This window comes from Anarhichas minor, unplaced genomic scaffold (assembly GCF_050575085.1).
Source record: "Anarhichas minor isolate MPS153535 unplaced genomic scaffold, ASM5057508v1 ptg000042l, whole genome shotgun sequence".
NCBI lineage: Eukaryota > Metazoa > Chordata > Actinopteri > Perciformes > Anarhichadidae > Anarhichas > Anarhichas minor.
In genome coordinates this window covers 10372102-10386019 of record NW_027466488.1, presented here as the reverse complement: position 1 = coordinate 10386019, position 13918 = coordinate 10372102, and the positions used below count along the sequence as shown (strand labels likewise).

At 42.5% G+C, this 13918-nt stretch overlaps 1 protein-coding gene across 1 annotated transcript in view; it reads left to right on the top strand.

The window, feature by feature from the left end:
• Positions 1-13918, top strand: part of mtss1lb (MTSS I-BAR domain containing 2b) — a 77809-nt gene that overhangs the window by 18286 nt on the left and 45605 nt on the right. Inside the window, exons 2-3 of the mRNA XM_076110100.1 lie at positions 1217-1278; positions 1920-1993. Coding sequence (XP_075966215.1) covers positions 1217-1278; positions 1920-1993 — 136 coding nt within the window. The remainder of the gene's footprint in view (positions 1-1216; positions 1279-1919; positions 1994-13918) is intronic.

Here is a 13918-nt window from a genome sequence, read left to right as displayed (position 1 = left end):
ACGACAGGACGCCCCGGCACACACACACACACACGCACAAACACACACAAACACATTTCCTTCCTACTCTCCTCCTTCGCTTTCATTTTTCATTATTCTCTACATTTCCTTAAGTTTCTTTTTACATCTTGCCAGGTTTCTCATATCTTTCGGTTCCTGTAAGGATACTTCATATAACCCCCCCCCCCCCCCATGCACACAATTCACAGGCATTTAACAGGGTTGTAGGTTAACCTGGATCAAGTATAATGTGTGCTGAGGCTGAGGGGTGTGTGTGTGTGATAGAGCAGTCATCCAGTCTCCGGGAGGGCTTGGAGGGTGGGGGGGGGGCAGCATCTATTAGAGACGGCTTCAGCTTTGAATTGAGTTAGCGGTGCCGGCTGCTGTAGTCGGACCCTTTGATGCTGCCTGATGCCAATGTGGCTGTCAAGTGATCCATATATATATATGTGTGTGTGTGTTTTAGTAGACAGATGAGATGGCTGCATGGGGAGGAGACGAGGAGTTGCTACTGTTTTTTTGGGGATGAAGAAAAAGGGTGGAGAGGGGGTGAAACCAGGGGGAGAGTAGGGTAGGGGTGTGTGTGTGTGTGTAGAAAGAGATTAAGGAATTTGATCGACGACAGAAGCTAATGTTAAAGAGATATGATATAAACCTGCAGAGGTTCAGGAGGAGAACAAAGAGTGTGTGATTCGGTTATTAGCATAAATGTAAAATTCATAAGTGTGTTTTCATGAGTGCATAAAGACCTGAAAACAAAGAATCGCTGTGTTTTCGTGACCTTAGAATAAGCCGTTTATATCTAGATAGAGAGAGAACGTAACGTTGCACCGCCATGTTCCTACGGTAGCCCAGAACGGACAGACCAAATAGTGGCTCTAGAGAGATACATTTGCGCTTTTTACGTTACCTGAAGGCCACCAACACGCTTGGAAAGGGAGCGGTGAGCAGAGGGGCTTTCATTTGGATGCAATCTACAATCTCAGCACTAGAGGCCACTACATCTTTTAATTAAGTACAGTACTTGAGTAAATGTAAATTTCCACTAATAAATGTCTTAATGAAATCCAATCCAGTGTCATTTCCCATGTATTCACTTTCTAAGTATATCTCTCTCTCTCTCTCTCTCTCTCTCTCTCTCTCTCTCTTTCCTGGCATCCACTATGTGTGTGAGATCTGTCAATATTAATGTCTATTGTTGTCTGTGTGTTGCCAGTGCTCCTATCCTGTGTGGGAGGACTTCACCGCCAAGGCCACCAAGCTGCATTCCCAGCTCCGGTAAGTTTCTTTGACAACAAAAAAATATATAACATTAACTACAAATTAATGAATTAACAAAACACCTTTTTCACTATTGATCAAAAAATAACCAAAGAATATTTGAAGCTGCATTGAATTAAATAAGTTGGGGATAAGAAGGTCAGACTACTTATAATATGGTTCTCTTGGCTGATACTAATGCTCATATGTTTTTGTGACAAGTAGTCATTCATTGAATTGTCAAGAATTCTGTGATTACCTGGTTCTGTAAAAACAACATTGAGACCTCCATATGACTGTAAATGCAGTCATTGTATGGGTTGTTTCCCTTGAATTGTATCAAAATGCTGGGATACATGCCTGCTTTCAATTCAACCTTATTTACAGAAACAATAAATGCAAAAAAAAGTTTCAGCATAAAATAAACAAAGAAAATTCTGTTATGTTTTTAATGTTTCTCCTGTAGGTGTGCTGTGGTTACAGAGGTAGAGAACTACTGGATGCAACACTAAATAGTTCAAATCCACTATATTAAAATGGATTGACCAAATCAAACATGCCATAGCTACATTATCAATAAAAAAAACAGACTACTATATGCAAGTTATAATTCTAATACCATTTTATCTGAAAGTAATTAGTGTTTTCTTTTCATCTAGAACCACTGTTCTGGCTGCTGTGGCTTTTCTGGATGCCTTTCAGAAGGTGGCAGACATGGCTACCAACACCAGAGGTAGGATAACAGCTGTGTGTGTGTGTGTGTGTGTGTGTGTGTGTGTGTGTGTGTGTGTGTGTGTGTGTGTGTGTGTGTGTGTGTGTGTGTGTGTGTGTGTGCGTGTATGTGTGTGTGTGTGTGTGTGTGTGTGTGCGTGTGTGTGCGTGTATGTGTGTGTGTGTGTGTGTGTGTGTGTGTGTGTGTGCGTGTATGTGTGTGTGTGTGTGCGTGTATGTGTGTGTGTGTGTGTGTGTGTGTGTGTGCATGTATGTGTGTGTGTGTGTGTGTGTGTGCGTGCTGGTTTGTGTCCCTTTGCCAATGCTGTGTTGTGCTGTGCTCCTCTGAATCGCCCTTATCATGGCAGTGCTATTAGAAATCTCATTATGTTGTCGAGATTTTATCAACCAGCCTGCAAAGTTCTCCTTATACTGATGAAAGTATTTCCAACAGCCTGAAGGTAAGCTTTGTCCCAAACTTCAAAGCAGTTGAACAGCATTGTTTACAGAGATGAACATAATTAAAAATGAAGTAAGTATCACGGAGACGGCAATAAAAGCTATTTGTGTAGCAGGACGGATTTTGTCAGTTTTCCATTCCAGTGTGTAGCAAACAACATGTTTTTTGGGCATAGATTGTGTATAAGACTTGGAAGTAGTCACTGTTTCATCACCCGTTGGTTCGTGGACTGCCGTTTTGAAGCCTCGTGTTCTGCAATTTGGTCGTCGCCATTTGTTTTTGTTCCAACCAGAAATGACACAAGAGGGTGTAACTTAGTACAACTAAACACTGAACAAGCCAATTTTAGGGGACACAAATGTGTCAATTTACTTCCATGAACTGAAAACACACTGTGAAAGGACCAGCAGCCCTTTCACTGTGTGTTTTCAGTTTCAGTTGAAAGACGAAAACACTGTAAACTCCCAGACAGGACAGCGCTGTGGTAGTAATCACAAGGTAGCCACGCCCCCTGAATCATACTCTGCTTTATGGTCTGTTTGACTCTAAATGGACCAACATTTACTAAATGAACATCATGCTGTATTGAAGAAGACTTGAAACTAGAGACTGAGACCATAAACTCATGTTTACAATGTTTACTGAGGGAATAAATCAAGTGAGAAGTAGAGTAATTTAGTAATTTTCTCATTGACGGCTATACAATCAGAGGAGTCGCCCCCTGAAAGACAGCAGGTTTCAGGCACCTCCGCATCTGCTTCGCTTTTCAGACCCGGATATTGCCGCCTGTTTTTTGGAGGCAGCTACCAGTGTTTTTGGGTAGAAGCTGCTGTTTGTCTTTCATATCTTAAAAATTGACAATGTGGGAAGCATGAAAATCCATCAGAGTTTTTGTCTTGCTTCTGTGGTTTTAACCTGTGATGCCAGTTGATGTTTTTGAACAATCATAGTTTATTTCTCACTACCTGTCGAGCTAACTTTGATTCAAGTCCCATGTCTCCTGTTGGCTAGCCAGACCCATGGCATGTGATAAAAAGTGTTGAAAATGTACATTTACCTCATGTTTTGTCATAGCAAGTTGCGTCATTTCTAAATACTGATACTGATGTGTTTTGTACCCCGCTGCTGGCCGCACATCCTGAATTATTTGAAAATCTTAATGCAAACTGTGCTACACTCAGTCAAAAAAAAACACTGACCTTCTTAGAATTATGGTCAATGGATTATATTTGTGTTTTTTGGCTCGACATGCTCGATATTCCCTGCGTAGGCTTCGAGCTGGCCGCTAGTTTTAATAGAGTGTAGGCTGAGAGCTGAGAGGGTCAGACAAACACTCGCCGCCCACTGCAAGCCATCTGAATACTATAGCAGCACTGAGGGAAGAGAGGGAAACGAGGAAGACTACTGTGGCTGTAACACAGGGACTTTCTCCTCCTGTTGGTTGTTATTAGGTGCAGCTGTCAGACAGTCAATGTGATGCTGATGTGTGTGTGTGTGTGCGCGGCCCCAGGTGGGACCCCACAGAGGAGGATACAGGAAGAGGCTCGTGCTGCTTTTACAGGCCAGACAGGAAATCACCAAGCTCAGTCAGCTCATTACACTGCAACATTACTACCACCACCACCACACGCGCACAGAGAGGCAAGAATATAACATCAACGACGACATTGGCACGGAGATGCAGGCAGAGATGCATCAGAGGCTCTTTGTACTTTCTGTACTGATGAGTCAGTCCTGCTGGAGTCCATTTGTCACATTGCTGTACAATCGCTGCTCTTTCTCAGTGTGTGATGTTCTCTAATAGATTCGTTAAATGGATGGAGGAAGAAGACGGCGCCAATAATGACGCTCTCTGTCTTCCTGCCATTCACTGTATTAATGTGCCGCTTAATACGGCATGTGTGTGTGTGTGTGTGTGTGAATCAAGCCCAAAGGGTACTGATGATCCTGTGCTGTGCTCTTGTACCGACTCTCCCGTTTAAAAGACTGCGTTGGCTGCGTTTCCATTCAACGTGTCAATTTTATTATATATGAGGAATACTGCGGGGAGTTATGGTTTGCTCCCGTAGTTGTGCCTACGGTGTAGAAATGTGATAGACTCTGAATTGTAAGTCGCTTTGGATAAAAGCGTCTGCTAAATGACTGTAATGTAATCTAATGTAATGGTGTCCAGAATTTTACAGTCCCCTCCACAGGCAATGTGTAGCTCTTAATTATATTAATATTGAATCAGGTTGAATATTCCAAGTCTATATATTGTTTAGATAGTTGACAAACTAATTTTCACTCAAATATGTGCCATATTTGGAATTCTTTTTTTTTTTAAGGAAGTTAACCTTCATGGTCTTTTGGTTTGACAATACAGATGGCAAAATGGGTTGGTCCACTAATTTGGTCCAGACAGACATATTGTATTGCCATGAAATTGGGTACAGCCACGCGTGGTCCCCCCGAGGATGAATCCTACTTCCTTTGGTGATCCCCGACTTCTCCTGAAGCCCCACCATGAAGTTAACTTTTGTTATTTTGTGTGAAATTTATCAACAACCAGCGGTTGGATATCAATGAAATTCACAATGTTTAACTTCGGATGAATTGTAATAACTTGTATGATCTCTTAACTTTCTTTCTACTGCCATCATGAGGTCCAGTTCTGTTTGCTCAGTACTTTGGTTTATGACCCAATACCTGAAACACAGAAGACATTCCCATGAGCCTCAGCTGTACTTCTTAAAATGAGCTAATTAGCAAATGTTAGCATGCTAACATGCCAAACAAAGAGGTAATGAACTAAATATATCTACTTTAGCATGCTAGCATTATTATTGTGAGCATGTTAGCGTGTTGACATTAGCATTTAGCTTCAAAGCGCTTATGTGCTTACTGGAAGTACAGCCTCAGTGAGCCGCTAGCATCCAGAAGACTCTTATGCTGCGTTCCAGACAACTCAAAGATCTGAACTTTCTCTGTTCAAATTTTTAACATTCCAGTTGCATGAAGCAACAAACTGATGTCTCTTTGGCAAATATACACACAATAGTGCAACCTTCACATTTAATCTTTGCTTTTTTAACATTTTTTTGAAAAACCTTTGTGCAGAGAAGATAACTGTCAGAGATTGTTTAAGGTAACCAGCTACCTAATAATTTGGTGACATATTTTGACATCAATATACATGAAGAACAGGTGATAGTATGCATTATTTTAATTAAATGCAGGTTAAATATACAGTTGACGTTGACTTTTAGTTAATGGTTTAGGAGCCGCCATTGTCGTCTGGCGCACACCTAAGCCACGTCCCCATAGCTGCCAGTAGATCCTCACTGAATGCTGATTAGTTTGTTCTTGAGCTTACCGGAGACAAACGCATCACTTGTAGCCTGTCAAGATAGATTTGTCGAGACTTCCCGGGAATCCAACTGCGGCGCATTTTCCTTTTAACCACCTTCCCAGGGGTCAGATGTGTTGTGCACAGTGGATTTTGGATAATAACGCAAGAGAAGAATGTAGGGAATAGATGACAGAAAACCCTGGACCGTGCAATACTCTGTTATACTATTTTCGGTATGATATATAAAAAAGTGGCAGTACACTTAGTGAACAAAGTTGTATAGTCTATACATACTGTGTCAGGTGGCCAATGGAAATAAGTCCCTTAAAAGAGCAACTTGTGGTTTTTATCCCGCTGGATCACGGCCACGCCTTGTTTTCTGCTTTAGGCACCGGATATATTCAGCTGTCCATCTCAAGCTGAAAATGTTAAAAAAAGGCAGCATGGAGGGTGAGAGTAACAGTTTTTCTTGTGCTTGTGACAGTGTGAGTGTGTGTGTGTTTGAAATCAAGCAGGAGTAAATGTGCAAGTGTTTGTGAATTCCCTGGTGAGCGGTGAATTTGAGTGCACTTTTAGATGTCTTCTCCACTCCCCTCTTATAGCCCAAACATTCACTGTCCCCAGGGCCAACCGGCCGTATGTGTGTGTGTGTGTGTATGTGACAGCATACCACAGCAAAATGGAAGCACATAAACAAACACAACACGTCTGCTGCCCTGATGTGGGTAGATGGAGGCCCTGTGTGTGTGTGTGTGTGGTGTTTCCCACGTAGACCTGTCCATTTAGCACTGTTTAACTCCTCTCCATCCTTGCTTAGTGACATCAGACATTGAGATACAGCATTGTTTGTTCCTTCTATCTTTCATTTTAAAGTGATTTCTTCTCACTTTCCTTTTATGCTGGAGACAGTTTGAGAACTTTTGGCTAAAAAAGCTAAAACCACATGAAAGAGAGCTTGTCCAAATTGGGCTGCTGTGTACATTTGCAGCAGCCGAGATTTTTCGGTCTCACTGGCCTTTTTTTTCTCCGACGATTCATGATTGAGTTCCGACCACAGACTCTGAATTGTGTTTCTGTTCAGATGATCTTATGTTCATCTGAAACGGGCACATTCATAATGGAAACAGAGACATGTTTGGTTGTAAGTTTGTTTGACTGTTTGAGATAACAGTGTGAGAGCTTGTTCGTGTGGCTTTTCTCAGCTTGCTAACCAACACCAGAGCTTTGTTCCGACACTGTGACACATCTATTAATCAAAACGACTTTCAAACTACAACAAAGATAGCAGAGAATCCCTAGTCCCGCTTCATGTTGTATGTACACAGATTTGAATTACATCATGCAGAATTTATGATATGGAAGAATATAACCAACAATATTTCTGCTCTTTGTTTTGAAATAACTTTATCGGAAGTCAGTAAGAATGTAACAAGCTGCTGAGCACAGTCACAGGCTCCAGTTTTTAAATTTGTAAAGTCAGCACCGTGGATAGTGATGTGTGTGTGTGTGTGTGTGTGTGTGTACTCATTTATAAGTTGTGTTCGGGGAAACTGTCTGTAGAAAAACACATATGCACTTTCTGTTTTTCTGTTTGACTCATCAACTCTCTCTCTTTATTCCCATGATGACAATAATGATGACGTCTATGATGATGTCTATAATGATGATGCATCTCGTTATATCCCCTCTCTCTTCGTCTCCTCACACCCTCTCTGCAGTAGCAGCAGTAAAACCTGGGTCAATCCCAGGTCTCTTACTATACACACTTGGCACAAGGATAGGTGTGTGTGTCTCTGCGTGTGTGTGTGTGTGTGTGAGTGTGAGAGAGAAACAGGTGATGCAGATGATGATCTGATGGTATAGGGTTTTTATATAAGTAGCCATAAGTAAAATAGGATCTTCTCTTCTTCCCCCTCTTTTATTATATAAGACTGAGTACGTTTATAGTGATGTGATTGTGGCTCAGGAAAGCTACCTTTTAGCAACATGCACGTGATGTCAATCAGCTCACCATTCAGTGAATGCAGAGTCATATGACTAAATAAACCCAAGTAAACACCTGTATTGTGCGATTGACTATATTTCCTTTCAGTTGCTTTTCATCCAGTCTTGATAGAACTTTAGAAAAGTTTTTCGGGGCGTAAAAGCCTCATCTCTGTGTTAGAAAGCCCAAATCAGAGAGTACTCTGGATTACATGCAGCCACATTGCTCCGTAGCTTTATAGTCTTCTGCCTGATGGTGCCAACACACGCATGGTCTTAATGCTTTTTCTATTACACCGTACACATTTGATGTTGTGAAATGATCTACAACTGTACATAGAATGAACAAGAGTGAAGGTTTGTTTTTCTGCTAAACAAGATGTGGGCAGAAAACCACTTCAGATGGTGGAAAGGAGAAAAAAAAAAGGCTGGAAAACTCATTTCCACCAAGTTTATCTTCTTCAATGGAGCCAAAGGAAGGGAGCTTTGTTTTTTTTTTGGGGGGGGGGGGGGCAGGAAGCAATGAAAGTTTATGGTAATGTGGTCTTGATTTTGAGAAGCACTACCAGCAATAATACTACTGCTGTGACTACAGAGGCTGACCCTGGTCTCATGCGTTTACAGTCATTTCACCAAAGTAAGAACTTTAATGTGAGAATGTTTTTTAAACTGCTACACACGGCACATTTAAAACCCGACACAAAAGAAGAGAACATTGATTTCCTCGAAATAGACCTCAGAGTCGAGGCACAATGAAGATAGTTTGTGCGTTAAAATGGCAGTGAAATGATGCAGGGCAACAGTTGTGGGTTGTTCCAGTCCTCCAAGGAATGGAGCGATGACTGTATGAAAAGACTGAGAGGTCCATGCTTGAGAGAGCGTTGAGTGTATAGCGAGCGATAAAGACAGAACATGAACAGAGGACTGTTGTTGAGGGCGTCGCCTTTGACTGTGGACACGACTATCAGCTAAGTCAGTGGTTTATTCAGACGCATCCCCACTACCCTGTCTGATTCAGCAACACCATGACTTCGTGGGCTTGGTCTTTTGAATTATGTTGCTACTTGTGGCAGAAGCTCTATGTTTCAACCATTTATGCATGACTTTTAGCTATTTGAACCATTCCACCATTACTTTAAGATATTTCTAATTCTTTTTTACATTTCACAACTACTTTTATTTTAACCTTCCTTTTTAGATGCTTATCTGTTACTCTTAACTATGTTTTTGATTTCTATGAACAGATATTTTGCACATGAATGCAGAATCCCTAGGCAACAGAACATTTGTATCGGAAGCATCAATCCCGTTTGAGCAGGCTTTGGTTGCATGCAGGTAAACAGTCTTTGTGGAGAGCAAAAGAGGCGGAACGCATTGGCCCGAATGCAGATTTGGAATCCATCGACTGTCGATGACATACCTTTTATTTTGCTTTTTAGAAAACGTATCTGCATTCATATGCAGATATCTGTTTATAGAGATTAACAGTAGACGTTGACTCGCAACTCCAATTCCATTCTTGCGTCACCAGTTGCTAACCGGACTGTAAACAATGCAGCATGAGAAAGTCTTCACCTGATATCCGCTAGCTACACCGGAACCCCCCCCAAATATTGTTTTTCGCTCCCAGAGACTAAATGATCGTCCGGCCGATAGCCGATGGGTTTAGAGACTGCCTTGTTTTTTAAGCATGTATCTTTTTCTTTTAGCAAATTGTTTAAACTTTTTACTCATGACTTGTTTGAACAAATTCCTCTTAGCTAGCTAAGTTAAACTTCTCTGTTTTCTCTCATGCTCACTCCTAACTTGTGGCGTTCAGGTGTTACAGCTGACTCAGCGTGTCATTGTTAGTCAAGTTGTACTTTGAGAGACAGAGAAGGTTCAGTGACATATTGTTGCATAAGAGCTGTAAAAAATGTGATGTAATAACTAAACACAATAAAAGAAACACAAGTTGCTGCTTGTGTTCCTTTGCTTCAAAGCTTGTCTGCTAAGTGTGTGTGTGTGTGTGTGTGTGTTCATTCAGTATGATAGAAAAAAAGCATTCAATGCTCCCTCATTAACTAGCTGGCTGCCTGGCAGGGCATTCCATGCTGGCTGCACTGATGACTCCCTGGGTGGGAGGAAGAGACGGAACGCTGAGATGTGAGGCCACTTAAGTTAATACGGCTACACGCACACACACACACACATACACACGCATAGTACATACCAACACAGGCAACTCAGCGAGAGTGGTTTCCCTTATTCAGCGTGGCAGGACCACCTGCTAGTTAATACCACAGCTCCCACACACACACACACACACACACACACTCAGCCCTGCACATGCTATTCTGACATGCATTAGCTCACAGGCATGTGTGTGTGTGTGTAAACATGAAGGCACTGCTCAAGCATGCATGGTTCAGCCTGTTTAAATGACAATGCAATGGGAACAGTGGGCATCGCCATAGAAGATGATGCGTTTTATATACTCATTTCAGTTGTGTGTGTTTATGTGTGACGCATGCATGTCCCCCCTTTCTCGCTCCGACTCCCAACATGGATCTGCTGTCCCCTCAGCCAATCACGGACAAGCGGGATCACATTTGCGAGCGTGGTTGCCAGGCAACAAGGAAAAAAAGAGAGAGAGTGAGTGAGTGAGTGTGTTGGTTAGAGAGGGAAGCGGTGGCAGAGAAAAAAAAAAGTAGGCATGTTGTTGCCAAGAGGAGAGGAGAAATCTGAGCAAGATGGCTTAATTGCGTTTCACAGATAGCACGCCACTCACGGTCCAACAGGAGGAAGATCTGATCTGAAACAGTTGATCATACAACCAAAGGGGCTGAGCCGGGGAATGTAGTGTACACGGCCGGGTTGGTTAGCTGCCGACCTCACCTTAACCCCACTGAGTACATTCCCACTTATAGTCTATATGATATTAATCTATAATTTAACCGTCTGCCTCTCTCCAAGTTTGTCTCTTTCCCATGTCCAATGGAGCGGTCAGAGAATCCACCAGTTCAGCTAGATTATCTAAGCCATGTTACCCGGAGATAAAAACAGTAAGTGATTGCCATTGTTGGGTAGCGAGGCATTACCGAGTGTTCAGATAGAGTGCAAGGCAATAAAGCTGACCATATCCGGGGGCTTTATGAATAGATTTAGTCAGAAAATAGTGAACATTTGAATACTGAGAAACAAGTTTTGCATTTGCTGGTTATCATTGTCTTTAGATACATATTTCCTCGATCGACTAATCAATTCATTAATTAACAGTTGCAGCTCAGGAAATGAAAAAACAAATTAAAGTACCGCTTTTACTTATTCAGTGAGTTTGTAGCATTTAGTGGCATCTCTCTCTTTCCAAGCGTCCAGGTAACGTAAAAACGTGAAGCGCTCTCTGTACAGCCAGTGTTTGGTTTGTCCGATCTGGGTTCCCGTAGAAAAAATGGCGATGCAACATGGCGGACTCCGTAAAGAGGTCCCCATGAGGATATAAACGGCTCATTCTAAGCTAACAGGTTTGAGGTGATTATACATGAATGAAAACATATTTATGAAGAATGAATTGCATTTCTCCTAATGGGTCCCCTTATATCCCCAGACATGAGACCTTCAAGTACACACATTTCCTTAATTATCTTCTTCTTTCTTTCTTTCCTTCCTTCTCTTTCCTTCCTTCCTTCTCTCTGTCTTGCTTTCTTTACTTCCTTCCTTCCTTCCCTCCCAGCCTCTCTTTCCCTCTGTAAGTAGGCGATGGCTGAGAGGCCTGTTGTTGTGGAGGGCTACAAAAAACAACATTATTGTCTTTAATTAAGCCTCAATCTTACTGTATCCCCCCCCCCCCCCCCCCTATCTCTCCCTCCTCTGTGGAGCTTTTCTCTCACTCATCCAATTCTTCTCGTGCTTCCTCTAGCCCCGTCGCTCAGCCCGAACGCTACTCCTCTCTTGCTCCCCCTCGGCTCCGTCTTCCTTCCCAACACGTTTCTCCCATCAAATACTGCCTCCCATCATTCCCATTGCTCCTTTGCTCTCCTCCCTCTATGCCTCTCTCTGTCTCTGGCAACTCTCTATAAGGACATTTCCTCATGTCACAGTGCAGCATTGTCTCAGAGGTCAACAACACAAGACTTGCTCTGTTGCACACACACAGACACACACACACACACACACATGCAGTGCACTCACTCGGTAAGCATGGGAAGCTGAGCCCAGTGAGTCTTGCTGCTCCAAGGCCAAGTCCTGTTTAATGAGACAAGAGGCTGGAGTGAGAAGTGGCATGCATGCAAGAGAGAGTGTGTGTGTATGTGTGTGTGTGTTCTGGTGTTTAGTCGAGTCCTTAATGTGCTGTTTACTGCAGCATCGAGTTCTTTTCAAATTTACAGTAAATTCAGTGATTTAATTTAGTTTTTTTTTTTTTTTTATCATCAAATATGTAGTAACTCTCACTGAATTTCTTTAAATATAATATAACACTTGCAGCACTTAGAGAGAACTGGGTATACTGGTGTGTGTGTGTGTGTGTGTGTGTGTGCGCTCAGAGTCAGTGAGAGTTAGGTGTTAATCCGCAGCATTAACAGCCATCAGCCAGGCGTGATAACTGTTGTGGCTGCTGCTGGCTCAGCTGTACGCACATACAGACACACACATGCACTGCTATCCCTCGGAGGACCCTCCATCGACTGCATCTGATTACATTATCCTGTAAACGCTGACCGTAATAAGCAGAGTACGCCCTTTAAGGGATGCTCCACCCATTGCTCTGCAAAGTTGTCACGGCATCGGTTGTTTTTATCTTTAGTTGCAACATAGGGGAGGTAAACAGTAGACATGCAGGCATTATAATAGACATATGTTGGGTCTCATACGGTCAGATGTCTGTGTTTTCAGACATAAAATACACACTGGTCTCTCCTTATCTCCCACTGTGAGCCCGAGAGCAAGATATAGGCTTCGTCATATTTTCTTACTGAGCACGTTGTCTTGTTTGTCATGAATGCATCTCATCCTCTCTGTCAAATATCTGTTCCGCCTTGAAAATAATTTGTCAACATTCAACATTACACCCGCTTCTTACCTCCCGCCCTATCGTGCTACGCGATTTGAGAACTACTGGTCCAAGGTAACGTCTTCAAATTTCTTATTTTGTCTTTCCAAGAGTCCAAAACCAAAAGATTGTCCATTTAAAAAAATGTAATAAAATGAAAAAAAAGCATCACATTCTCACATGTGAGAATGTGGAACGTGTCTTGCTTGACAAATGAATATAGAGCTAAACACGGCCTCTGTGTTTCCCCTACAGAGGAGAACCTTGAGCCGTCATGTTTTGTTACGTATGTGCTTGTGTTTGTCCCTCACGATGCCCACGTGTCTATTCGTGTACCGGTAGGTAGCTTGTATACGTCATATTTCATCCATTCCATTTTTCATTCCCCCCCCCCCCCCTTCATCCCCCACTGCAGCTCTGCCTCCGCCACTTGGCCCATTGCCATGGCAACAGTGGCACACACAGATGCCAGTGTGTTATGTTTTATGGGGCTAACAAGGGGTCAGACGTTCCTCCACGCACCAATTCTATTCCATCAACAATTGGGATGTCTTTGGACGTGGAAGTTCATTCTCGACCTTTAAAAAAAAAAATTCCCAACTCAAGGTCATCTTGTGGGATGCAGTTGAAAGTGGAGTTGATATGTTTTCTCTCACACGATCCTGATAAACACATTATGTATTTATATGTAGTGTTGGACAGCCTTATTTTGTGCATTGATTTACTTCATGCTGATGGGAACGTTTCAAAGTTATTTGTTGTGGTACGTTGACTACTCCTGGTAGCTGCATGGAAGCGTTGTTGTAGAGAGAGAGAGATTAGTAACAGTAACAGCGGAGCAGTGTTTCCCACAGATACCTGACCTCCTGCTAGCCAGTCTGCTCAGAACTAAAGTGTTCTCAGGGACACGCTGTCACCTCCTGATCATCTGTGTGTGTGTGTGTTAACACAAACAGAGAGAGAGAGGGGGGGGGCCTTATTTGATGTTTCCTAGACTTTGCTGTATGTGTGTTACATGTTAAACTATCCGTCTGTAAAAATCTGTGCTCTCATTATGCTAATTTTTCCTCCAATCTGGTTGTCTGTTGGGGGGGGTCATGAGTGCGCAGAAAGGCAGAGGAGCATGCATGATGCCCGCACTACA